We start from the raw sequence: 27,309 nt of genomic DNA on the forward strand, positions 1-27,309 counted from the left end.
TCACTTCACCCAAGGGCCTAGTTCAACCGCAGTCATGCTTTCCGCAAGTTTGAGCATCCCTCGCTCCTGGTGCTGGCAATGCCACTCAGTCATGGACTGGAGCATCCACTTGGTCCGGCACTTGCACAAATAGAAGCCGTAAACGACAACCTCGGTGAGGTCTAAAGACTCCAGAGCCTTCAGCATGAGCATGATCTTGCTCACCTGCTCGATGTAAGGGATTTGAGATCCGTCCGGGCCGAACATGGCTTCTAGCAGCCGCATCTGGACCAGGAGCACCTCTGGATCTTTCAAATCCTCAGGAAGTTTCACCCATGGCAGGGTATTTCTACGTCTGGGATTGTTCCCACCTTGTAACCCTCACAACAAAAACTATGCTCCTGCGCGAACCGGGCGTAAGCGTTCATCAGAATTTTCAATTCCCACCAAATGTATGAAGATTACAATTTCTCCACAACCTTGCTTGTGAAGCAGGTTCACTGCACACTGGTTACCAATGTGTTTGAGTTGAGTGAGAAATCTTCCTGTGCACACACAGTAAGTTACAGGAAGTGAATTTCTTACTTACAGATTGGCAGCAAGAGACAACAGATGCCTAGGGTTCGTGCATGCTGCTCCCGAAGGTTCAGGAAAACCACCCAGTGCAGATTCAGTCTCTGTGTGTGCTCCACTTGCATCACAGCTGAGGGAGGCTGGAAGGCAGCCCAGCCCAAGTTTCATGCTCCAGGGATGTATGGTGCGTTTGCCTAAAACAATGAAGGGCATCCTGTTCTGGGGGGACTGGAACAGATCCTGCCCTTCTCTGGTCAGGGTGTACAGGATCCTGTCCTTCCTCTCAGGATGTTGCTTTTCTAGAACATTCTATATTCATTCTTTTGAACTACAAGTGAGAAGTCAGACGCAACTGGGCCAGTTCAACCCCACTTGAGTGCTGTCTTGCAGTCTGCCCACCAACTCAGTATCCCCTTTAATAAAGCTAGTCCATTCACGTCTGCACTGACCTTCCTGGATCTGGAAGAAGAGGCTGGTCTCAGGAGACTGAAGTAATACGTTGACTGGCAGAATCTCGGTGCAACATCATTGAGGTACAGCCAGTTGCATTTCACTAGGCTCAAGAGTATAGCTGTCTCAAGCAGGATAACCAGGCCTGCCTGGAGCAGTGCCATAGTCCAGGATCCCAGTGACCTAGGTGAGGAGTTGCTATTCAGGTCAAATAAATTTTCTTCAGGTGACCCCACTGTCTCCAGCCAATAGTCCTGCTTGTGGGTCTTATGTATTTGTATTTCAATAATACTTGAGGTCCTGATGTGGGATTCTTACCTCCTGTGCACAGTGACTCATGCCTATAATTTGAGTACTTTGGGAGTGTAGACAGAAGGATCACTTGAGGTCAGAACTTGGACACCTGGCTGGGCAACAAAGTGAGACTCCATCTCTACAAAGTAATAATGATATAAAACTAAAAAATTAGCACAGTCCAATGTCACAGGCCTGTACTTCCAGCTACTTGGGAGGCTAAGGTAGGAGGCGACCATGACCCCAGGAAGTCAAGGTTGTAGTGAGCTATGATTGTGCCACTGCACTCCAGCCTGGGTGTCAGAGTGAGACCCTGTCTTTAAAAAAAAAAAAAAAAAAAAGTCTTAAACTAAATAATTTATACCTATTTTTAACAGTTATTGGCTTTTTTTAAAAAGAAAGAGTTGTTGACCTAACTTCACACTGGCCTTAGTCCTCTATGCCCAAAGTAGTGTCCCTGGGAAAGTTTCTGGAATTGAGCACAGGGTTGACCTCACCCTCTGGAGTGAATGGGGAATGTAAATGAAAAGTATTTCTATTCTGTGAGCCACCGCGCCCGGCCTTGTCTTTCTTTCCGCATTCTTTTCACTCTCTCTTCTCTCTCTGCTTCCAGAGTACCTGGGACTTAAACTTTATTTTAATAGCAGGAATTCTCCTGGATCTAATCACCAACCGATTTTGCTCTGCCCCAGCAATATCAGTTTCCAGACTGCTGAGCAGATCTCGCTTCCAAAACCCTAAGACAGGATCGCAGAGTCAGGCTGACAGAAGCACAGGCCCCGTCCTGGGCCCGCCCTGTCCCTGCCCCGCCCTCGGCTCCCGGCCCCGCCTGTAGGATGCGCACGCAATTGCCTGCAGACCCGGAAGTCGAGATCGTAGAGTGGACATCTCGTGCGCTTTTTCCTGTAGACCCGGCAGCCGATTGCGTGGAAAGACCGTCTAGCCTCCCCGCGTGAGTTTGTCTTTGTCTAGATTAAATTTAGGCTGCCCAGTTCCTCTGTGCTTCTACACCCGCGATCTGAGGGTTTATGCAGACCTTGAAGTCCCGGCACAGCTCCATCCATTCCGAGTAAATTCAGGCGTCCTCTGGAGAGTCTGGAGGTCGCTTCCCTGCGTCTTTTTTTTTTTTTTTTTTTGAGACAGAGTCTCGCTCTGTAGCCCAGGCTGGAGTGCAGTGGCCGGATCTCAGCTCACTGCAAGCTCCGCCTCCCGGGTTTACGCCATTCTCCTGCCTCAGCCTCCCCAGTAGCTGGGACTACAGGCGCTGCCACCTCGCCCGGCTATTTTTTTTTGTATTTTCTTAGTAGAGACGGGGTTTCACCATGTTAGCCAGGATGGTCTCGATCTCCTGACCTCGTGATCCGCCCATCTCGGCCTCCCAAAGTGCTGGGATTACAGGCTTGAGCCACCGCGCCCGGCCTCCCTGCGTCTTAAAACCGATTGGAGGCTTCGGGGCCGGGCGCGGTGGCTCATGCCTGTAATCCCAGCACTTTGCTATTTTTTTTCCATTTTTTTGGTAATTATTTCAGTCTGTAGTTGGTTGAATCCATTGATGTGGACCCCAGAGATACCAAGGGCTGACTTTAGACTCTATCTGCTCGTTATTCACTTAATAGTCTTTTTTTTTTTTTTTTTTTTTTGAGACGGAGTCTCGCTCTGCCTCCAGGCTGGAGTGCAGTGGCCGGATCTCAGCTCACTGCAAGCTCCGCCTTCCGGGTTCCCGCCATTCTCCTGCCTCAGCCTCCCGAGTAGCTGGGTCTACAGGCGCCCGCCACCTCGCCCGGCTAGTTTTTTTGTATTTTTTGGTAGAGACGGGGTTTCATCGTGTTAGCCAGGATGGTCTCGATCTCCTGACCTCGTGATCCGCCCGTCTCGGCCTCCCAAAGTGCTAGGATTACAGGCTTGAGCCACTGCGCCCGACCAATAGTCTTTTTTTTTTTTTTTGAGTCTGAGGTTTGCTCTTGTTGCCCAGGCTGGAGTGCGATGGCGTGATCTCAGCTCACTGCAACCTGCGCCTCCCTGAGTCAAGGGATTCTCCCGCCTCAGCCTCCCGAGTAGCTGGGATTACTGGCATGCACCAACATGCCTCTCTAATTTTGAATTTTTAGTAGAGGTGAGGTTTCACCATGCTGGCCAGACTGGTCTCCAACTCCCGACCTCAGGTGATCTGCCTGCCTCATCCTCCTGAAGTGCTGGGATTACAGACATGAGCCACCGCACCTGGCCAATAGTCTTCTTTTTGATGAGATCCACCTTTATAGTATCTCAGTGTGTTTTTTTTTTATGTAATCTTTTTTTCCCCCCGCTTAACAATGCCCTCCACGCACATGAGTATTGATGCTGACAATTTGGATATGCCAGTGAGAAGCTGTAACATGGAGTCTTTAAGTGGAATTAATAGGATTCAGTACTGATGGAGGTTTCAGGCATCCACCGGAGCTCTTGGAACATAGTGCACACCGATAAAAGGATTCTACTCTATTCTGTATCTAGAATTGAGCGCTGTGATCCACAGAGGGCTGAGGGGCGTGTGCTCTGCATGAGGTTTGGTCAGGATGATTAAGTCAGTGCTTTTTTTTTTTTTTTTTTTTTTTTTTTTTGAGACGGAGTCTCGCTCTGTCGCCCAGGCTGGAGTGCAGTGGCCGGATCTCAGCTCACTGCAAGCTCCGCCTCCCGGGTCTATGCCATTCTCCTGCCTCAGCCTCCCGAGTAGTTGGGACTACAGGCGCCCGCCACCTCACCGGGCTAGTTTTTTGTATTTTTTAGTAGAGACGGGGTTTCACCGTATTTAGCCAGGCTGGTCTCGATCTCCTGACCTTGTGATCCGCCCGTCTCGGCCTCCCAAAGTGCTGGGATTACAGGCTTGAGCCACCGCGCCGGGCCTTAGTCAGTGCTTTTTTTTTCCGAGATGGAGTTGCACTCTGTCGCCTAGGCTGGAGTGCAGAGTCACAATCTTGGCTCACTACAACCACTGCCGCCGGGATTCAAGCAATTCTCCTGCCTCAGCCTCCCGAGGAGCTGGGATTACAGGTGCCTGGCACCATGCCCAGCTAAGTTTTGTATTTTTAGGAGAGACGGGGTTTCACCATCTTGGCCAGGGTGGTCTTGAACTCCTGTCCTCGTGATCCACCCGCCTTGGCCTCCCAAAGTGCAGGGATTACATGTGTGAGCCACCGCGCCTGGCCTCTTTTTTTCTTTTTCTTTTTTTAAGACGGAGTTTCACCCTGTCGCCCAGGCTGGAGTGCAATGGTGCGATCTCGGCTCACTGCAACCTCTGCCTCCTAAGTTCAAGGGATTCTCCTGCCTCAGCTTCCCGAGTAGCTGGGATTACAGGCCCGTGCCACCACACCCAGCTAATTTTTTGTATCTTTAGTAGAGATGGGGGTTTCACTATGTTGGCCAGGCTGGTCTCATGGCCTCCCAAAGTGCTAGGATTACAGGTGTGAGTCATGGCGCCTGGCCAAGTCTGTGCTTTTAAGGGGAGCTTAGTCCAGCCCAGCTCCACCCTGCTGCAGCGTGTGTGTTGCTCACCAAGAGAGGAGAGGTTTTTTTTGTTTTGTTTTGTTTTTTTTTTTTTGAGAGGGAGTCTCGCTCTGTAGCCCAGGCTGGAGTGCAGTGGCCGGATCTCAGCTCACTGCAAGCTCCGCCTCCCGGGTTCACGCCATTCTCCTGCCTCAGCCTCCCCAGTAGCTGGGACTACAGGCGCCCGCCACCTCGCCCGGCTAGTTTTTTGTATTTTTTAGTAGAGACGGGGTTTCACCGGGTTAGCCAGGATGGTCTCGATCTCCTGACCTTGTGATCCGCCCGTCTCGGCCTCCCAAAGTGCTGGGATTACAGGCTTGAGCCACCGCGCCCCGCCCGAGAGGAGAGAGTTTTGAGGAAGGGAGTCAAAAACTTACTTGTTGATTTTCCTGTAGGAGATCAACAGTGGGCAGCAGAGGACCATCAAGGGTGAGGTCTTCCCTTTTTGTGGATGAAGGGGTGGCCTGCCCCTCCACACCTGTGGGTGGGTGTTTGTTGTTAGGTGGAACGAGAGACTTGAGAAAAGAAATGAGACACAGAGACAAAGTATAGAGAAAGAAAAAGTGGGCCCAGGGGACCGGCGCTCAGCTTACAGAGGACCCACGCCGGCACCGGTCTCTGAGTTCCCTTAGTATTTATTGATAATTATCTTTACCATCTTAAAAATAAGGGAGCGGCTGGACAATAGGATCATTGTAGGGAGGAAATCAGCAGTAAGACATTTGAACAAAAATCTCTGTGACATGAATAAGTTTAAAGGAAAATGCTGTGCCTTGAGATGCATATGCAAACATCTCCATAAACTTTTCAGCAGCATTGTTTCGGCCTATCACATGGGGAGAAACCTTGGACAATACCTAGCTTTCCTAGGCAGAGGTCCCTGCGACCTTTGGCCTTAAGAGAATGGTGATGACTTTTAACCAGCAAGCTGCCTTCAGGCACTTGTTTAACAAAGACACATCCTGCACAGCCCAAAATCCATTAAACTTTGAGTCACCACAGCACTTGTCTCTTGCAAGGACAAGGTTGGGGGTAGGGTCACAGATTAACAGCATCTCAAATACAGAACAAAATGGAATCTCTTAGGTCTACTTCTTTCTATATAGACACAGTAACAGGCTGATCTCCTTCTTTTCCCCACATTTCCCCCTTTTCTTTTCAACAAAACCACCATTGTCATCATGGCTCGTTCTCGTTGGTCACTGTCTCTTTGCAACTGTTGGGTATACCTGCCTACTAACAGCAGACAGAACAGGCACACAAGGATTAATATGAAATTTACAACAGCAGTACTTTAGATGGTCTTAACCGAAGTGACAGTGTTAAGATTTGCGAGGCCATCAGCAACTCCTGCAATTGCCTCAGTTTTTGGTATCAACACAGAGATCACATACTTCACAAAGTAATAAAATATCACAAAACAAGTGGAGGCAGGATGAGATCACAGGATGGTGTTAAAATTAAAATTAAAAATGAAATTTTGGGCATGCATAGTCATTGATAACATTTTATCAGGAAACAGGGTTTGAGAGCAGACAACCTGTCTGACCAAAATTTATTAGGTGGGAATTTCCTCGTCCTAAGAAGCCTGGGAGCGCTACAGGAGGCTGGGGCTTATTTCATCCCTTGGGCTTCAACCGTAAAAGGTGGCACGCTTCCAAGGGGGTCGTTTATAGGCCTACCCTCAGAGCGCATTCTCTTTCTCAGGGATGTTCCTTGCTGAGAAAAAGAATTCAGCGATATTTCTCCTATTTGCATAAGAAAAGAGAAGAAATATGGCTCTGTTCCGTCCGGTGGCCAGTTCAAGGTTACCTCCCTTGTTTCCTGAACATCGGTTATCTTATTCTTTTTTCAAGATGCCCAGATTTCATATTGTTCAAACACACATGCTCCACATACCATTTGTGCAGTTAAGGCAATCATCACAGGGTCCTGAGGTGACATATATCCTCCTCAGCTTACAAAGAAGATGATGGAATTAAGAGACTAAAGTAAAGGCATACATAAGAAATTACAAAAGTATTAATTTTGGAGAACTATTAAATGTCCATGAAATCTTCACATTTTATGTTTTTCTGCCGTGGCTTCAGCCAGTCCCTGCGTTCAAGGTCCCTGACTTCCCGCAACATTCTCTTTCCCTTTTCCTCTATATAAATGTGCCATGGCGATGAAGGCTTGTTCATTCTCTCGATTTTGACGCAGGATTCTTCGACTGGTCTGGCACACTAAAAACAAGCCGATTAAACAGAGACACATAATTCCAAAATTTACGCAGTAGAGTTCCCAATAGACTGAATCCAAGTCGTGGGGTTTAATCCATAAAGATGTTTTGCCACTTGATCTAATGCCTCAGCTCCAGGCACAATATTTAAGTGACCTTGAGAGGCTTCAAAAATTTGTTCTTTTAATTTAGAAATATCCAAAGTGAGATTATCTTCTCTTCCCTGTAGATGGCATCTAACCATGTCCCAGTGATGTTTAGACTCATTATAAACTTGGGGTGTAATACGAAAATCTGACGTATTCCAGTCACACTGTAACTGGAAACGATGTTCTAAGCTCATAAGCCTATCTCCCATCCAAATGACTGTTTGTCTAAGATCATTAATTTGATTTGCCAATTTTTGATCGATACCAGATTGTGAATTCCACAACCTTGTGGAATTCTTTTGTCAATTGTCAACAAAGCTTACTGTCTGAACAGAAGAGTGCAATGTAACTCCTGTCACAGCGGCTGTAGCTGTGACTGAAAAGTCTTGTAAATAGTTTACCTGTGGTTTGAGTGACATTCCGCTTACCATGTGATAAGTAAATCTACTGGTGGGACTGACAGTAGGTACTTCTACCAACCAATTTTGAATAGCAGGCGTTAAACATCCTGGTGCTCTCCCTAGGCAAATAGGAGGATAATGATACCCAATGGAAATATTTATCATTATTCGTTCTTCCTCCGGTTTGGCAGGGCAACGATCATCTGTGGGACCAGGAACCCACACACTTATTAACATATACTTCAATAGGATTCTCCATCCATGTAACTGCCTGAATTAAGGGCGGGAAGGGCACATAGGCCCAGTAGGTATAATTAGCTGCAGCTGCTCCTGCAGGCATGGGGAGACTTACCACCGTTGATACAATCATTAAAGCTGTAAGCATTTTTTCTGGGGTTTGTGTCACCTTTGTGCTAGCTAGGCTTTTTCCAGCTAACGGTGTCAGCTTCTTTAACTGTGCCTAGGTTGGCAGCGCCGCCTTCTTGGTGCGTGGCGACTTCATCCGTTCTTCGGATATCACCACTTGGTTCATCTTGCGAGTCAATGGTGCTCGATTGCAGTGCTTCGGTCTCCGTGGAGGCGCTTTTCTTTGCATCTCTGATGGGTTCATTGTAGAACTTCAAATGTCTAGTGGGTATCCAAACAGGAAGCTGATTTTCTTCTGGTGAAACACAAGCAAAACCTCTTCCCCAGGTTATCACCTTCCCTATTTTCCATGTCTTATTTTTGTTGTCTTTCCACCAATCAGTTTTCCTTCATGTGGGCTGTTCTTTTTACCAGTAAGATGTTTTTCTGCAGAAGTAGTAGTCTGATTTCTATAAATGTTTAAAAAATTTAAAGTATAGAGTGCTAGATTAAGCTGCATCTGAGGAGTGGTACACTCTTTACTGCCTCCCCCTTCTTTTTGTTTAACTAACTGAGTTTTGAGTGTTCTATTAGTTCTTTCAACTATGGCCTGTCCTTGGGAATTATAAGGAATTCCTTTTGTATGTGTAATATTCCACTGATTTAAGAATTTTTGGAAAGCTTTACTATAATAACCTGGTCCATTGTCAGTTTTAATTTTTTTTGGAACTCCCATTACAGCAAAACAAGATAATAAATGTTTTTTAACATGGCAAGTACTTTCTCCTGTCTGGCAGGTTGCCCATATGAAATGTGAATAAGTATCAACTGTTACATGAACATATGATAATTTTCCAAATGAAGGTACATGGGTAACATCCATTTGCCACAATGCATTAGGACGCAGACCTCTGGGATTAACTCCTGCCTCTTGAGTGGGCAGGTGTAGTACTTCACACTGGGTGCAGTGTTGTACAATATCTTTTGCCTGTTTCCATGTGACATCAAATTTGTTTTTTAACCCTGCTGCATTTACATGAGTCAAAGCATGAAGTTCTCAGGCTTTTATGAATGCAGAGGATACCAGTAAGTCACCTTGTTCATTTGCTTTAGTTAAAGGTCCTGGTAAATTAGTGTGTGCTCGAATATAAGTAATATAAAATGGGAAATTCCTTTTTCTTACAGTTTGTTGTAATAAATTGAACAGCTGGTTTAACTGATCATCCATGCTATATTTAATTAGAGCTGTCTCAACATCCCTTGTAGCCTGTACTACATATGCAGAATCTGATATAATATTAACAGGTTGATTAAAATCTTGTAACACTGTAATGACTGCAACCAACTCTGCCCTTTGAGCTGATTGAGATTGAGTTTTGATTACTCGCTCTTTTGGCGCTGTGTAAGCTGCTTTTCCATTGCTGGAACTGTCAGTAAATACTATCAGAGCATTTTCTAAAGGTTCATGTCTGGTAATTTTAGGTAAAATCCAAGTAGTCAGTTTTAAAAACTGGAAGATTTTTGTTTTTGGGTAATAGTTATCAATAATTCCCACAAAATCAGCAAGATCAATCTGCCATGCACCAGAATCGATAAAGGCTTGTCTAACCTGTTCCCTGTTTAAAGGAACAACTATTTTGTCTGGGTCATTTCCACACAATTTTATTATTCGTAATCTTGCCTGACCAATTAATGTAGCTCTTTGATCCAAGTACAATGTAAAAGTCTTAATTGTACTGTGAGGAACGAATGACCACTCCACAAGATCAGTATTTTGAATAATGATGCCTGTTGAAGAATGTGTAGTAGCAAAAATCAAAAGTTGGAGGGGGGCTAAGGGATCTATTCTACTTATTTGCGCTGACTGAATTTTTTCTTCCACTAATTTAATTTCTTTTGTTGCCTCTGGGGTTAATGTTCTTTTACTATTTAAATCTGGATCTCCTCTTAGGATAGAGAACAAATTTGACATGGCATAAGTAGGAATGCCTAGAGTTGGCCGAATCCAATTAATATCGCCTAACAATTTTTGAAAGTAATTCAATGTTTTTAATGGGTCTTTTCTTATTTCTATTTTTTGTGGCTTAATTTTTCTATTTTTCTATCTGCATCCCTAAATAATGAAAAGGAGCAGAGGTTTGGATCGTATCAGATGCTATTGTTAGTCCTGCACTGGCAACCTCTGCGTGCAGAAATGTGTTACAGTCAATTAATTTGTCTCTTGTTTTTGCAGCACACAAAATATCATCAACATAGTGAATGATATAACAGTCTGAAAACTTGTCTCTAACTGGTTGAAGGACTTGACCTACGAAAGTTTGACAAATAGTTGGACTATTAAGCAATCCCTGAGGTAATACTTTCCACTGAAACCTGGTGGCTGGTTCTTTATTATTTATGGCTGGTATAGTAAAGGCAAATTTTTCACAATCTTGCTCTGCCAGAGGAATGGTAAAAAAGCAATCCTTTAGATCAATTATAATTAAAGGCCAGTCTTTTGGGATCATGGCCGGAGAGGGCAATCCTGGTTGAAGAGGCCCCATGGGTTGAATTATAGCATTTACGGCTCTTAAGTCCATTAACATACGCCATTTGCCTGATTTTTTTTTCTGAATTACAAATACAGGAGAATTCCAGGGCGAGAATGAAGGCTCAATGTGTCCCTTTTCTAATTGTTCCTTTGTTAATAAATGTAAAACCTCCAGTTTTTGCTTTGGTAGCGGCCACTGATTTACCCATACGGGTTTTTCTGTTTTCCTAGTTAATGGAATGGGTTTAGAAGGCTCTACAGTGGCCGCCCCTAAAAAGGATACCCTATTCCTTTTCTTTCTTGATTTTTTCCAGTCTCAATTGGGACTTTAATGCCATTTTCACTTTTTCCTAATCCCTTTCCTGGTATATATCCCATCTTAGTCATGATTTTTTGACTTGTGGGGCTGTTTAATGGAGCGGGCATAATGATTTCCACACCCCATTGTTGTAATAAATCTCGACCCCATAGATTAACAGGAATTGAAGTAATCATTGGCTGAACAGTACTTTCTTGATTATCTGGTCCTAAACAATGTAAAATCATTGTACTTTCATACACTTCTGAAGCTGTGCCTACACCGACAAGTCTTGTAACACTCTTTTGTTTAGGCCAATTTTTTGGCCACTGATTTAAAGCAATGACAGAGGTATCTGCTCCAGTGTCTACCAACCCTTCAAACTGTTTTCCTTGAATAATGGCCTTACACACAGGTCTGCTCTCAGAGACCTGACTTGCCCAATATGCAGCCTTTCCTGCTGGATCAGTGCTTCCAAACCCTCCTGTTCTTCTTATCTTACTGTTTCCAACTTTAATATATGGTAGGAGTAATAATTGAGCAATCCTGTCTCCTGGACTGGCACTCCAAGGAATTGAGGAACTAATAACCAATTGAATTTCGCCTTTACAGTCTGAATCAACCACATCAGTATGAATTTGAACTCCCTTTAGATTTAAACTTGATCTTCCTAAGATTAGTCCTACAGTCCCCTCAGGCAATGGGCCGTATACCCCTGTGGGGATTTTTCGAGGAGGCTCCCCTGGAAGCAGAGAGACTGCTTGGATGGTGCATAAATCTACCGCTGCATTGCCGCTTGTGGCGGGGGATAATTGCTGTATTGTGATAACTGGCTTATTCCCTGAGACACTTGTGACAGTGGGGGTTGTTGTTCCTGAAAACCCTGAGGAACAAAGGGCTGAATTTGGAGTGCCCCAGTTTGTTGCAGGGCCTGAGGCCGGCCCCTCCTCTCGTTTCCTGACAGTGGTTGCCCATTTTTATCAAATTTAGAATGACATTGATGACCCCAATGTTTTCCCTTTTTACATCTTGGACATAGGCCAGGTGGCTCTTTATCTGTTGTGGTAGTAGCTTGAGTAGTTACATTTTATTTATTTGAGACTAGACAATTCTTTTTTAGATGACCAATTTGACCACAATTATAACATTTTCCCCCAAATGCTCTAACTTGTCCTCCTGAAGCAACTCCTGTGATTGCTTGAGCCATAAGCATAGCTTTATGCATAGCTCCTCCAGTTCCATCGCAGGCTTTAACATACTCTGAGATTACATCTGATCCTGTGGGAACCGTTCCTTTTAATGGCTTAATGGCTGACTGACACTCAGGATTGGCGTTTTCATAGGCCATCAACTCCACTATGACCTTACGGGCATTCTCATCCGTAATTGACTTTTGAGCAGCATCTTGAAGTCTTGCTACAAAATCAGGGTAGGGCTCTTTAGAGCCTTGTCTTATTGTATTAAAGGAGGGGCAGGCAGTTCCTGGGTCTTGGATTTTCTCCCAGGGCCTTAAATGGCCTCATTTGGCATTATTACTTGTTGGTCAACAGTGCTCCAATTTTGACCTATTCCTAATAGTTGATCTGCATCTATGTTAATTGGAGGATTGGCAGTCCTATTTCTTCGGACCTGTACTTGTGCCCCATCAATCCACCAAGTCTTAAATTGTAAAAATTGAGAGGGTGAGAGTGAGGATTTTGTCAGAATCTCCCAATCATAAGGAACGAGTCTATGTCCATGAGCAATGGAATCTAATAATGTTCTCATGTAAGGAGAGTTGGGTCCATACTGTTTTACTCCCTCTTTCATTTCTTTTAGCATTTTTATAGAAAAGGACTGATACCTGGCTTCAGTTACGGGAGGCTCTCCCTCTTGGGCCTCTTCTCCAGGTGGTCTTGCTTCTAATATTACCGGGAATTGCCACGCCTCAATATCTCCTTGTTTTCTTGCCTCATCAATAATTTTATGTAACGCACTACCCTGTGTACTAGGCGGTGCTGTAGGATTAAGTCTCATGGTGGGCGGCTGAGGATATGGCGCCCTGCCCTGTGGCACTGGAAATGTTCCTGGCTGTCCATACGGATTTTCTGAGGGCTGCCGATACTGCAGTTCGGCTGGCGGCCAGTATTGATAGGCTACTGGCGGCTGGGTCTTATTTTCTACCGGCTGATATTGTGGACACTGTATATGGATTGGCATTGCCATGACAGAGACTCTATCTTTTTCTATTTGATCTTCTTTTGCAGTTTGTACTTGTTTAACCTGCATTTGAGGTTGTAAAGTTACAGACATCTGAGCTGCTGTAAGAGGAGTTGGCCATCGTGGTTTAGACTGTGATGGCTCTGCTAATTCTGGACCTTTTTCTTCTAATTTTAACGTCTCAGGATATACTACCTCCTGTAATTGATTATCATAAACATTTTGCATTGACCGAGCCATTACCGGCTCTGATACACATTTACAGTGTGAACTTTCCTTTCCTTTCCGGGATTCTATCCCTGCCTCTTTTTCTTTTTTTTTTTTTTTTTTTTTTTTGAGACGGAGTCTTGCTCTGTCGCCCGGGCTGGAGTGCAGTGGCCAGATCTCAGCTCACTGCAAGCTCCGCCTCCCAGGTTCACGCCATTCTCCTGCCTCAGCCTCCCGAGTAGCTGGGACTACAGGCGCCCGCCACCACGCCCAGCTAGTTTTTTGTATTTTTTAGTAGAGACGGGGTTTCACCGTGTTAGCCAGGATGGTCTCGATCTCCTGACCTCGTGATCCGCCCATCTCGGCCTCCCAAAGTGCTGGGATTACAGGCTTGAGCCACCGCGCCCGGCCCCTGCCTCTTTTTCACAATCTACTGCACAGCTTTTAGGGACATCAGAAACTGGAACGCTATCTTCTGTTTGCAACGGTTCTAAAGCTACTTTAATAATGACCCAATCATTCCACACTGTAAGTGGGATGATTTTACCTTCCCTACTTGCTTGTTTTAATTCTTTGCCAATTTTTTCCCAGTCTTTTAGATCTAAAGTTCCCTGTTCCGGAAACCATGGACAAAACTGCTCTATTGTTTGAAATAGCGTAATTAGATTTTTGGTAGAGACTTTAACTCCCCCTCTTTTTAAGAGAATTTTAATAAAGCTGCGATAAGAGGCATATTTACTTTTAGTTTGCCCCATTGTTACCCTAGGTTCTTCCGAGCGCACAAGCTTACTGCAAGGCTGACTGTAGACGTACTCAGGAGTCTCTTGGCGACTTGTCCTCAATGACCACGCTCCAGCGTACCTTCACCTTAGAGAAAAGCTCCCATGTTGGGCACCAGATGATGGGGTGGCCTGCCCCTCCACACCTGTGGGTGTTTCTCGTTAGGTGGAACCAGAGACTTGAGAAAAGAAATGAGACTCAGAGACAAAGTATAGAGAAAGAAAAAGTGGGCCCAGGGGACGGGCGCTCAGCTTACAGAGGACCCACGCCGGCACCGGTCTCTGAGTTCCCTTAGTATTTATTGATAATTATCTTTACCATCTTAAAAATAAGGGAGCGGCTGGACAATAGGATCATTGTAGGGAGGAAATCAGCAGTAAGACATTTGAACAAAAATCTCTGTGACATGAATAAGTTTAAAGGAAAATGCTGTGCCTTGAGATGCATATGCAAACATCTCCATAAACTTTTCAGCAGCATTGTTTCGGCCTATCACATGGGGAGAAACCTTGGACAATACCTAGCTTTCCTAGGCAGAGGTCCCTGGACCTTTGGCCGCGTAAGTGTCCCTGGGTAGTTGAAATTAAGAGAATGGTGATGACTTTTAACCAGCAAGCTGCCTTCAGGCACTTGTTTAACAAAGACACATCCTGCACAGCCCAAAATCCATTAAACCTTGAGTCACCACAGCGCATGTCTCTTGCAAGGACAAGGTTGGGGGTAGGATCACAGATTAACAGCATCTCAAATACAGAACAAAATGGAGTCTCTTATGTCTACTTCTTTCTATATAGACACAGTAACAGGCTGATCTCTTTCTTTTCCCCACACGTGAGGCTATGGCACAGGAAGTAGGTGTGTTGATTCTAAGCCCTAAACAGCATTATTTTTGATATTAGGATTCACTTTCAAAGAGACATATTATGCAAGGAAGCAACTCAGAAGAGGAAAGAAAAGAAGTCAGGAATGGCCCTCACTCATGTAAGGTAATATTCTAGTGGATTCTTCTGTCTCTGTTTCTTCCTGAAATGCCAGGCATTGGAGTTGCCAATCTCTGACTCTGAAGGATCCTGCCTGACTCATTTCATTGCACTTACCCATGGCTTCTTCCAGTTCCTTTCACTTCCACTTAAGATTCCAGTTGCCTATTACCCAGTGACATGAACTTGGGAAGAGGTCCCACTGGGCATGGACCTGCAAGGGGCTCACATCCAGACATGGAAGGAGATGGGATAAGGGCCCTGTGGTGTCAGTACTGTTGGGCAGCAGGGATTGTTCAGGGGCCACATCTGGATGCACTGAGAGTGTTCTGTGGACTAGGATTAGAGAAGCTGCATGTGGAATTCCTTTTTTTTTTTTTTTTTTGAGACAGAGTCTCACTCTGTTGCCCAGGCTGGAGTGTGGTTTTGTGATCTCAGCCATATAAATGTATATGTGTACTAATGTATATGAGTGTTAGTATATATAAGTGTGTACATGTGATATGTTTGCATGAGTGCACAGATGAGCAAGCCTATAGTGTTTTATAAATAGCATGTCATAATTTTATATATATTTTTATCAGTTGAAATTATATCTATTCATCAGGATATTCAAATTTTTCTACATTATGTTAATGAGGCAATGGCTAAAAGAATCTTATAGTAATGTATTATGGGGATATCTATTATATATATGCACATATGATGAACTTTTAGGCAATTCCATGTTTTTAATCCTTGAAGTTGTTTTGAATTTAGTGAATTAGGTAATTGTCAATTGACTTTTGATGCTGATCTGTTACTTAACTGTTTGGTTCTTTAGGTTTGATTCTCATGCTCAGAGACCTGGGATCTGGTGCTTACTCTGCTGTTTCAGCCCTCACACCTGGGGCAAGCTAGCGTGCATGTGAAAGAGTTGTCTCTTCAGTAAGATAGGAACAGATCATTCTTTCATTGGCTTTTGTTGCTATACCAGTTAGTTCATGTCAATCATTTAGAATAGTGCCTATCACATGGGAAGTGTTCTATTCAGCCATTGCTACTGTTAGCATCACAGTTTTCAGATTTTGGCCATTTTAAAATTTTATTGTATTTTATTTTTTTTGAGACAGGGTCTCACCCTGTCACCCAGGCTGGAGTGCAATGGCACAGTCTCGGCTCACTGCAACCTCTGCCTCCCACGTTCAAGCCATTCTCCTGCCTCAGCCTCCTGAGTAGCTGGGATTAGAGGTGCACAACTCCATGCCCAGCTAATTTTTTGTATTTTTAGTAGAGATGGGGTTTCACCATGTTGACCAGGCTGGTCTTGAACTCCTGAGCTCCTGATCCACCTGCTTCGGCCTCCCAAAGTGCTGGGATTACAGGCGTGAGTCACCACCCATGGCCCAGATTTTGACCATTTTTAAAAACCACTATAGGTCGGATGTGGTAGCTCATGCCTGTAATCCCAGCATTTTTGTAGGCTGAGGTGGGAGGATTGCTTGAGCTTAGGGGTTTGAGACCAGCTTGGACAACCTGATGAGACTCTGTCTCTACAAAACATACAAAAATTAGCTGGGCATAGTGGTGTGAGCCTGTAGTCCCAGCTACTCGGGAGGCTGAGGTTAGAGGATTACTTGAGCCTGGGAGGCAGGGGTTTCAGTGAGTCGATATCACACCCTTGCATTCCAGTCTGGGAAACAGAGTAAGATCCTATCTCAAAAAGAGAAAGAGCACTGTAGACATTGTCATCTCTGAAGACACACTTGTATCTCAGGTAGATACTAAATATCACTAGATGTGTCAAAAATAATACCTCACATTTCTTTTTCTTTTCTTTTTCTTTTTTTTTTTTTTTTTTTTGAGATGGAGTCTCGCTCTGTTGCGGAAGCTGGAGTACAGTGGTGCAATCTCGGCTCACTGCGAGCTCCATCTCCTGGATTCACGCCATTCTTCTGCCTCAGCCTCCTGAGTAGCTGAGACTATAGGCGCCCCCCACCACGCCTGCCTAATTTTTTGTATTTAGTAGAGATGGGGTTGCACCGTGTGGCCAGGATGGTCTTGATCTCCTGACCTCATGATCCACCCGCCTCTGTCTCCCAAAGTGCTGAGATTACAGGCGTGAGCCACCGCGCCCGGCAATAATACCTAACATTTCTGTAGAGATAACCCTGGTTTAATTTTTTGTTTGTATTACTTGTATTATCCACAAAATGAAACATGTACTCTGATTTAAAGAACGTCACCACTTCTTTTTTTTTTTTTTTTTTTTTTTTTGAGACAGAGTCTCGCTTAGTCGCCCAGGCTGGAGTGCGGTGGCGCGATCTCGGCTCACTGCAAGCTCCGCCTCCCGGGTTCACGCCATTCTCCTGCCTCAGCCTCCCGAGTAGCTGGGACTACAGGCGCCCGCCGCCTCGCCCGGCTAATTTTTTGCATTTTTAGTAGAGACGGGGTTTCACCGTGTTAGCCAGGATGGTCTCGATCTCCTGACCTCGTGATCCGCCCGCCTCGGCCTCCCAAAGTGCTGGGATTACAGGCGTGAGCCACCGCGCCCGGCCAGAACGTCACCACTTCTTATGGAAAAGTGTAATAAAACACAATCACAGACACATAACTAACTCAAGAATATGTTAATGTGGATTTGTCACAATGCTCACTTCAATGCAGTCAATCCTTCCAACTATCTTCTCATTCTCTTTGAAGATAAGTACTCTCTCCATATCCTGTTTTTGAAATGTGGATTTCCTTTTAGGGACAATTGTTATTCAGGGATGTGGCCATAGAATTCTCTCAGGAGGAGTGGAAATGCCTGAACCCTGGGCAGAAAGCTTTATACAGGGATGTGATGTTAGAGAACTACAGGAACCTGATCTCCCTAGGTGAGGATAATGTTCCTCCAGAAGCCTGGATCTGCTCTGGTATATCTTTTTGCATTTTCTCTTGTCTGTCTTTTGGGAGCCCCTGCATTGCTTGACTGAGATTGAAACCTGTTGACTGAGAAATGAAAAGCATTATCCTTTCTGGACTTGAAATGTCCCCTTACACCAGCCTGATCAACATGGTGAAACCCCATCCCTACTAAAAATACAAAGATTAGTCAGGCATGGTGGTACATGCCTGTAGTCCCAGCCACTCGGGAGGCTGAAGCAGAAGAATTGCTTGAACCTGGGAGGCAGGGGCTGCAGTGAGCTGAGATCATGCCACTGCACTCAAGCCTGGGCGACAGAGTGAGACTCTGTCTTAAAAAAAAAAAAAAAGTCCCCTTTCTTCAGATATTCTGCTTCCTTCATGATTCGTCATTGGTGGCACCACTGCTGAAGTAAGCATGAAACCTTATGACAGACTTAATAATTATTCAGTTCCCTGTTTTATACCCCTGTGCTTTTGATTCAGTAGTTCTTGAAAGGGGGCTTGATGTCTACATGTTACAATGTTCCCTCAGCATTCAGAAGGTGGCAGTCAGTGGATGAATTTGTGAAATATTCTTGATTAATTTGTAATAGGCTCTCTCTTACCTAAATATAGGGCTTGGACTTCGGAGATGCCACAGCACACATTTATTCTTTCTTTTTATAAATAGGAATCTGTCTTCCTGACCTGAGTGTTATCTCCATTTTGGAGCAAAAGAGAGATCCCTGGACTCTGCAGAGTGATGTGAAAGTAGCAAACAATCCAAATGGCAGAGAGTACATCAAAGGTGTGAAAACAGGTGAGAATTCGGGTGGGCAGAGTGGAGGCCCCATAATTTTTGTTTTTTGAGACAGGGTCTCACTTTGTCATCTATGCTAGAGTGCAGTGGCAATCATAGCTCACAGCAGCCTTAAACTCCTGGACTTAGGGATGATCCTTCTGGCTGGTCTTCCAAAATGTTGGGATTACAGGCTTGAGCCACTATACTCTGCAAAGCCGCACTATTACATAGTGTTTGGGAAACTCTGCAAGTGGGAGAATTCTGTGGGAAAACCAAAGTTGAAATCCTTTGAGTTGTGAACGACAATTGTCTTTTTTTTTTTTTTTTTTTTGAGACGGAGTCTTGCTTGGTCGCCCAGGCTGGAGTGCAGTGGTGCGATCTCAGCTCACTGCAAGCTCCGCCTCTCGGGTTCACGCCATTCTCCTGCCTCAGCCTCCCGAGTAGCTGGGACTACAGGCGCCCGCCACCACGCCAGGCTAGTTTTTTGTATTTTTTAGTAGAGACGGGGTTTCACCGGGTTAGCCAGGATGGTCTCGATCTCCTGACCTCGTGATCCACCTGTCTCGGCCTCCCAAAGTGCTGGGATTACAGGCTTGAGCCACTGCGCCTACCCTGTTCTCTTGTTTTTAATGATTTCCCATGTTTGTTATCCTCATTCTTTTCACGTATTATTTTTCTCATTTTATTTAATTTTCTGTCTCTGTTATCTTTTATTTTTGTATCTGGAGTTTTATTTATTTATATATTTATTTGTTATTCTTTAAGCCATATTTTCTCATCTTTTCATAGGCCTTTATAGTAGTTTTTGGTTTAGGTTTGGGAAAACAACCACTTTTTTCAGTTATTTTTTATAATGTGCTGTGGGAGACCTTACTTCTTGTAAGGGTATATGAACACTCGATTCTTTTCTGGGCTATATCTTTCCTGACTTTGTGAAAGTAGTATTACAAATGTCTACACTGCTGCTCTTAAATATCTTATTTTCCTTAAGAGACTTATCCCTGCTTTTTCACAGAAGCTGTTAGTTTCTCTTTTATTTGTCTGCTTATAATCTCTCTCAAGCTCTCCCATAGTTCCCCTGACTCCTGCAGATTCCAGATGCTCCAGTACATCACCTCACTCCCTTGTGTTTTCTGCAGTACCAACATGTTATACAAAGTATGCTGATACTGGCCGGGCACGGTGGCTCATGCCTGTAATCCCAGCACTTTGGGAGGCTGAGGCAGGTGGATCACGAGTCAGGAGTTTGAGACCAGCCTGACCAACATAGTGAAACCCCGTCTCTACTAAAATACATAAAGTTAGCCAGGTGTGGTGGCAGCCACCTGTGATCCCAGCTACTCGGGAGGGAGAATTGCTTAAACCCAGGAGGCAGAGGTTGTAGTGAGCTAAGATCACACCATTGCACTCTGGCCTGGGTGACAGTGTGAGACTCCATCTCAATAAAAGCAAAGTATGCTGATACTTTCAATGTCTGAGTCAAGTGATCCAGAATCTTGTTTTCTGTCAGACTTTAAACATGCCAGAATCATGGATTAAGTTCCAATGTTTTCTTGCTTTTCTAGAGAAGAGTTCTAAATTGGGACGCAATGCAGGAAATAAGCCACTTAAAAATCAACATGGATTAACTCTTCAGTTACATCTGGCTGAATGGCAGCCACTTCAAGCTGTAAGGAATATTTATGGATGTAAGCATGTTGAAAAATCTATCAGTGACAATTCTTCAGTTTTACCAGTTCAAATAAGTTTTTCCAATGTCAAAACCCATATTTGTAATAACTACAAAAATGATTTTGTTTTTTCTACAATACTCCCACAAGAACAGAAAATACACATTAGGGGAAAACCTTATGGATGTAAAGAGCATGGCAAAGTCTTCAGAGCATCTTCAAGCCGTATTAACCATCAAGTAATCCATATTGCAGATGTACCTTACAAACAAAGTGACTGTGGCGAGATCTTTAGTAGCAATTCAAACCTTGCACAACATCGAGGAATCCATACTGGAGAGAAGCCTTACAAATGTAATGAATGTGGCAAGGTCTTCAATCAGAATTCATACCTTGCACAACATCAGAAAATTCATACTGGAGAGAAACCTTACAATTGCAATGAATGTGACAAAGTCTTTAGTCACCAAGCCTACCTTGCACAACATAGGAAAATTAATACTGGAGAGAAGCCTTACAAATGTAGTGAATGTGGCAGAGCATTTAATGTGTGTTCCAGTCTCACTGCTCCTCTTTTAATCCATACTGGAGAGAAACCTTATGATTGTAAGGAACGTGGCAAGGTCTTCAGTCACAAGTCTTCCCCAACCATTCATCGGACAATTCATACTACACAGAGACCATACAAATGTAAGGAATGTGGCAAGGGCTTTAGTCGAATTGCATTCCTTGTAAGGCATTGGAAAGTTCATACTGGAGAGAAACCTTACAAATGTAATGAGTGTGGCAAGGTCTTTATTGGCAATTCACGCCTTGCACGACATAGGAAAATTCATACTGGGGAGAAGCCTTGCAAATGTAATAAATGTGGCAAAGCATTTAGACAGTATTCAGATCTCACTGCCCATTTTCTAATCCATACTGGAGAGAAACCTTATGAATGTATAGAGTGTGGCAAGGTCTTCGGGCACAAGTCTTCCCTAACTTATCACTCTAGAATTCATACTGGAGAGAAGCCTTGCAAATGTAACGAATGTGGCAAGGTCTTCCGTCAGAATTCACACCTTGCACGACATAGAAAAATTCATACTGGAGAGAAGCTTTACAAATGTAATGAATGTGGCAAGGTCTTCAGTCAGAATTCACACCTTACACAACATAGGAATATTCATACTGGAGAGAAGGCTTACAGTTGTAATGAATGTGGCAAGGTCTTCAGTAGGAATTCACACCTTTCACGACATAGGAAAATTCATACTGGAGAGAAGCTTTATAAATGAAATGAATGTAGCAAGGTCTTCAGTCAGAATTCACACCTTGCACAGCATAGGAATATTCATACTGGAAAGAAGACATACAGTTGTAATGAGTGTGTTAAGGTCTTTAGTAAAAACTGAATCCTGGTACAACATTGGAGAATTCATACCAGAGAGAAGCCTTAAAAATTTAGTGGCCGGGCGCGGTGGCTCACGCCTGTAATCCCAGCACTTTGGGAGGCCGAGGCGGGCGGATCACAAGGTCAGGAGATCGAGACCACGGTGAAACCCCGTCTCTACTAAAAATACAAAAAATTAGCCGGGCGCGGTTGTGGGCGCCTGTAGTCCCAGCTACTCGGGAGGCTGAGGCAGGAGAATGGCGTGAACCTGGGAGGCGGAGCTTGCAGTGAGCCGAGATCGCGCCACTGCACTCCAGCCTGGGCGACAGAGCGAGACTCCGTCTCAAAAAAAAAAAAAAAAAAAAAAAAAAATTTAGTGAAGCTGGCAGGGCACAGTGGCTTACACCTGTATGCCCATTACTTTGGGAGTCCAAGGTTGGTGGATGATGGGGTCAGGAGATCAAGACCATCCTTGCTAACATGGTGAAACCCTGTCTCTACTAAAAATCAAAAAAAAAAAAAAAAAATTAGCTGGCTATGGTGGCAGGTGCCTGTAGTCCCAGCAACTTGGGAGGCTGAGGCAGGAGAATGGCATGAACCTGGGAGGTCGAGCCTGCAGTGAGCCGAGTGAGCCACTGTACTCCAGCCTAGGCAACAGAGTGAAACTCCGTCTCAAAAAGAGAGAGAGAAAAAAATTTAGTGAAGCTGTCAGGCGTGGTGGCTCATGCCTTTAATCCCAGTACTTTGGGAGGCTGGGCCGGATCACCTGAGGTCGGAAGTTCGAGACCAGCCTGACCAACATGGAGAAATCCTTTCCCTACTAAAAATACAAAATTAGTTGGCTGAAGTGGCAGGCACCTGTGATCCCAGCTACTTGGGAGGCTGAGGCAGAATTGCTTGAACCCAGGAGGCCGAGGTTGTGGTGAGCCAAGATCGCACCATTGCACTCCAGCCTGGGCAAGAGGAGCAGAAAAAAAAAAAAATTGGTGAAGCCTTACAAAAGTAATAAATATGGCAAAGAATTTCTTACGAAATCAGGCGTCTCTATCCATCTGTTAATCCATACTAGAAGGAAACCTTACAAATGTAAAGAATACATGAAGGTCTCCAGGCTTATGTTTCCCCTGACCTCTCATCAAGAGAATTCACACTGGTGATCGACTGTAAACATGTAACAAGTGTAGCAAGGTCTTCACTTAAAATATACACCTTGTAAACTATCTTAGAATCCATACTGGAGAGAAACCTTACAAATGAATGTGACATCTTCAAATAAAATGCACACCTGGCACAACATTGGAAAATTCATACTGCAGAGATAACTTTTAAATGTAATGAATGTGACAAGGTCAAAGTCACAATTCACTCCTTGTACATCAAAGAATTCATACTGGAGGCTGGGTGCAGTTGCTCATGCCTGTAATCCCTTTGGGAGGCCAAGGCAGATGGATCAGTTGAGGTCAGGAGTTTGAGACCAGTCTGACCGACATGTTGAAACCCCATCACTACTAAAAACAAACAAATTAGTCAGGTGTGGTGGTGGGTGCCTGTAATCCCAGCTACTCAGGAGGCTGAGGCAGGAGAATCACATAAACCCGGGAGACGGAGGTTGCAGTGAGCCAAGAATGTGCTACTACACTCCAGCCTGTGTGACAGTGTGATTCCATCCCCCCCCCCCCGAAAAAAGAATTCATACTGGAAGGAAGCATTACAAATGTAATGAATATGGCAGAGTATTTAGAGGGTGTTCAGGTCTTACTGTTTATCTTGTAATTCATAGTGGAGAGAAGTCTTTTTTTTTTTTTTCTTTTTTTAAGAAACAGAGTCTCGCCGGGCGCGGTGGCTCAAGCCTGTAATCCCAGCACTTTGGGAGGCCGAGACGGGCGGATCACGAGGTCAGGAGTTCGAGACCATCCTGGCTAACACGGTGAAACCCCCGTCTCTACTAAAAAATACAAAAAACTAGCCGGGCGAGGTGGCGGGCGCCTGTAGTCCCGGCTACTCGGGAGGCTGAGGCAGGAGAATGGCGTAAAAACCCGGGAGGCAGAGCTTGCAGTGAGCTGAGATCCGGCCACTGCACTCCAGCCTGGGCGACACAGCGAGACTCCGTCTCAAAAAAAAAAAAAAAAAAAAAAAAGAAACAGAGTCTCGCTCTGATGTTCAGCCTGGAGTGCAGTGGTGCAATGTCAGCTAACTGCAACCTCCACCTCCTGGGTTCAAGCGATTCTCCTGCCTCTACCTCCCAAGTAGCTAGGACTACAAACACATGATGCCATCATGCCTGGCTACTTTTTTGTATTTTTAGTAGAGACAGGTTTTCACCATGTTAGCCAGGCTGGTTTCAGACCCACCTGGGTAACATAAGGACAACTCCACCTCTACAAATAAAAAAATTTGCCAGGTGTGTTGGTACATGTCTGTATTCCCAACTATTTGGGAGACTGAGGCAGAAGGATCATTTAAGCCTGGGAGGTTGAGGCTGCTGTGAGTCATGTTTGCAGTGCTGAACTCCAGTCTGGGTGACAGAGTGAGACCCTATCTAGAAAAACAAAGAAACAAATCAGCGAACAAACAATGTGAAAGGTCATCAGTCACAAGTATTCCTTAACCAATCACCATAGAATTCATACTGCAGAGAAGCCTTACAAATTCAGTGAATGTGGCAAAGCATTTAGATAATGTTCAGGCCTTATTGCCCATCTTGTAATCCATACTGCAGACAAACCTTTGAATGTGGCAATGTCTCCAATTGAAATTCACACCTTGCAAATCACCACATAATGGAGAGAAACCTTACTAATGCAAATCACCACATAATGGAGAGAAACCTTACTAATGCAAATCACTGCATAATAGAGAGAAACCTTACAAATGCAATGTACACGGTAAGATGTTTTAGTCACCATTCACACCTTGGACAGCATCAGATAATTTATTCATGAAAGAGTCCTTACAAACTGTGTATGGAAATCTCATCATGAGCTCTGGCATTAATGAACATCAGAGATTCCATACCAAGGAGAAATCATATAAATGTAATGTATGTGACCCAGGCTTTCCTGAGGCCTTCCAAATCACTAGAAATCAAAATACACTTCTTGGATAAAACCACACAGATGGATTGTGTATACTGAGGATATCCAAGGACCATTACTGGAGAACATGATAGAATTTAATTATTATCTTTTTTCCTATAAGTGTTGGGAACAGGCCCCCAAATCTGGCCAGAAACAGGCTCCAAAACTGGCCAGAAACAAAATCTGTAGTGCTGTGATATGTTCTTGATGGTCATGACGCCCACCCTGAAGGTTGTTTGTTTACCAGAATGAGGGCAAAGAATACGTGGCCCATCCAGGGCAGAAAGCTGCTTAAGGTTTCCCTGAACCACAAATAATAGCATGTGCCATCTGTGCCTTAAGGACATGTTCCTGCTGCAGATAACCAGAGCCCATCCCTTTGTTTCCCATAAGGAATGCTTTTATGTAATCTATAATCTATAATGCTTATCACTGGCTTGCTATCAATAAATATGTGGGCAAAACTCTGTTCGTGGTTCTCAGTTCTGAAGGCTGTCAGCCCCCTGATTTCCCACTCCACACTCTATATTTCTGTGTGAGTGTCTTTAAGTCCTTTAGCACCGCTGGGTTAGGGTCTCCACCACTGAGCTGGTCTCAGCACAAAGCTACTTGGGATCTTGATATGTGGCTCCTTCTACAAGCCTTTCACTGTGGTCTCTGGGAAAGAATCAATTGAAAGAATCAATAGGATGACAGGGCTTATTTCACTAGCTGGAGATAATTTCTATTCAGTTTCCTGGAAGAACAACACTGCCTTTTTATATTAAATGTTGTCTGATTTAGACAGCAGGGACATGGGTAGAGAATAACATAAAATGATGACTGCATGAAGCAGTCAGGCTTATTGCCTTCCGCCCACCCTTTTCTTGACAAGGGTGTAGTGCTTCTGTGCTCTAATAGCCATAAAATAGAGCATGCCATTAAAGGCATGACATTTTTATGGGAAGAGAATAATTGTTGTTCGGTACTGATTACATGGTAGAAATCATGCAGGGGAAGGGGTGATTACCTCCTCAATTGAATAGCAATAGTTCCTGTTTAGCAAAGATGGAAAACAGTAGTCTTATTTTTGAAGTGGAAGAGAAAACATGCATTTTCTCTTAAGTCTGAGCACACAGAATGGGAATGTTATTAATTTTCGATAACCTGATGACAGTGTGCTTAGGTGATTATCTTTATGGGATGAATTTCCCATGTGTTCTTTGAGCTTCTTATGTTTGGATGTCTAGGTCTCTAGCAAGGCTGGGAAAGCTTTCCTTAATTATTACCCTAAATATGTTTTCTAAACTTTTAGATTTCTCATCTTCCTCAGAAATGCCGATTATTCTTAGGTTTCATTGTTTAACATAATCCCAGACTTCTTCAAGGCTTTGTTCATATTTTCCTATTTTTTCTTTGTCTTTGTTGGATTGCGTTAATTCAAAAACTTTGTCTTACTTTGGGAGGCTGAGATGGGCAGACCACAAGGTCAGGAGTTCAAGACCAGTCTGGCCAATATGGTGAAACCCCATCTCTACTAAAAATACAAAAATTAGCTGGGTGTGGTAGTGAGTGCCTGTAGTCCCAGCTACTCCGGGGGCTGAGGCAGAAGAATTTGCTTGAACCTGGGAGGTGGAGGTTGCAGTGAGCCAAGATCTCGCCACTGTACTCCAGCCTGGGTGATGGAGTGAGACTCCATCTCAAAACAAACAAAAATGCCTTGTATTTGAGCTCTGAAATTCTTTCTTCTGCTTGTTTGATTCTTTTGCTGAGACTTTCCAGAGTGTGTTGCATTTCTGTAAGCACATCCATTGTTTCCTGAAGTTTTGATTGTTTTTTATTTGTGCTATCTATTTAACTGAAATTTCTCTCCTCATTTATAGTATCATTTATTTCTCTAGTGCCTCCTTGATTAGCTTAATAACTGACCTGATTTCAGGTAAATCAGGGATTTCTTCTTGGTTTGTATCCAATGCTGGTGAGCTAGTATGATTTTTTTGGAGGATGTTAAAAAATCTTGTTTTGTTATATTACCAGAGTTGGCTTTGGTTCCTTCTCATTTGCTTAGGCTGTGTCAGAGGGCACGTCTAGGGCTTAAGGCTGTTGTTCAGATTGTCACACGGAGTGTTCCCTTGATGTAGTACTCTCCCCCTTTTCCTAGGGATGTGGCTTCCTGAGAGCCGAGCTGTAGTGATTGTTATCTCCCATCTGGATGATCTAGCCAGCAGCAGATCTACCAGGCTGCAGGCTGGTACTGGGAGTTGTCTGCACAGAGTCCTGTGATGTGAACTGTCTGTGGGACACCAGGACCTGCTCCAGTGTAGGTGGCAGGGGGGTGAAATGGACTCTGTGAGGGTCCTGAGTTTTGGTTGTTTAATGTACTAATTTTGTTCTGGTTGGCCTTCTGCTAGGCCTCCTTCTTTTTAAAGGATGAACAGTATTTCATTGTCTATATATACTTTTTTATCCATTTGTTCGTGATGAAAATGTAAGTTGATCCCATATCTTGGCTATTGAGAACAGTGCTGCAGTAAACATGCGTGTGCAGATTTCTATTTATTCTCATTGCCTCTCTCTCTCAATCGTGCACTTGCTCATGCTTGCTCTCAC

General features: G+C 44.1%; 1 protein-coding gene, 1 long non-coding RNA gene and 1 pseudogene across 10 annotated transcripts in view; 1 reads left to right on the top strand and 2 right to left on the bottom strand.

The window, feature by feature from the left end:
- Nucleotides 1-2,360, bottom strand: LOC720201 (developmental pluripotency-associated 5 protein pseudogene; annotated as a pseudogene).
- On the top strand, nt 2,153-25,187 carry ZNF534 (zinc finger protein 534). Of its 9 annotated transcripts, none has more exons than XM_077981552.1 (7): nt 2,153-2,248; nt 10,168-10,287; nt 14,848-14,934; nt 17,660-17,825; nt 18,488-18,616; nt 20,164-21,717; nt 22,021-25,187. In XM_077981552.1, the coding sequence occupies exons 3-6, from the start codon at nt 14,872-14,874 to the stop codon at nt 21,546-21,548; spliced, it is 1,743 nt and encodes a 580-aa protein (XP_077837678.1). In that variant the 5' UTR covers nt 2,153-2,248; nt 10,168-10,287; nt 14,848-14,871; the 3' UTR covers nt 21,549-21,717; nt 22,021-25,187. The 9 variants fall into 9 exon arrangements, with proteins under 9 accessions (XP_077837678.1, XP_077837681.1, XP_077837680.1 ...); XM_077981555.1 differs by having other exon boundaries at nt 17,660-17,786; XM_077981554.1 differs by having other exon boundaries at nt 20,164-25,187.
- The window catches only part of LOC144337301 (uncharacterized), an 8,552-nt gene continuing 3,478 nt past the window's right edge, over nt 22,236-27,309 (bottom strand). The window contains exon 2 of the long non-coding RNA XR_013410274.1: nt 22,236-26,290. This is a non-coding gene — a long non-coding RNA (uncharacterized LOC144337301). The remainder of the gene's footprint in view (nt 26,291-27,309) is intronic.

The sequence above is a fragment of the Macaca mulatta genome, chromosome 19, assembly GCF_049350105.2.
Source record: "Macaca mulatta isolate MMU2019108-1 chromosome 19, T2T-MMU8v2.0, whole genome shotgun sequence".
NCBI classification, from domain to species: Eukaryota; Metazoa; Chordata; class Mammalia; order Primates; family Cercopithecidae; genus Macaca; species Macaca mulatta.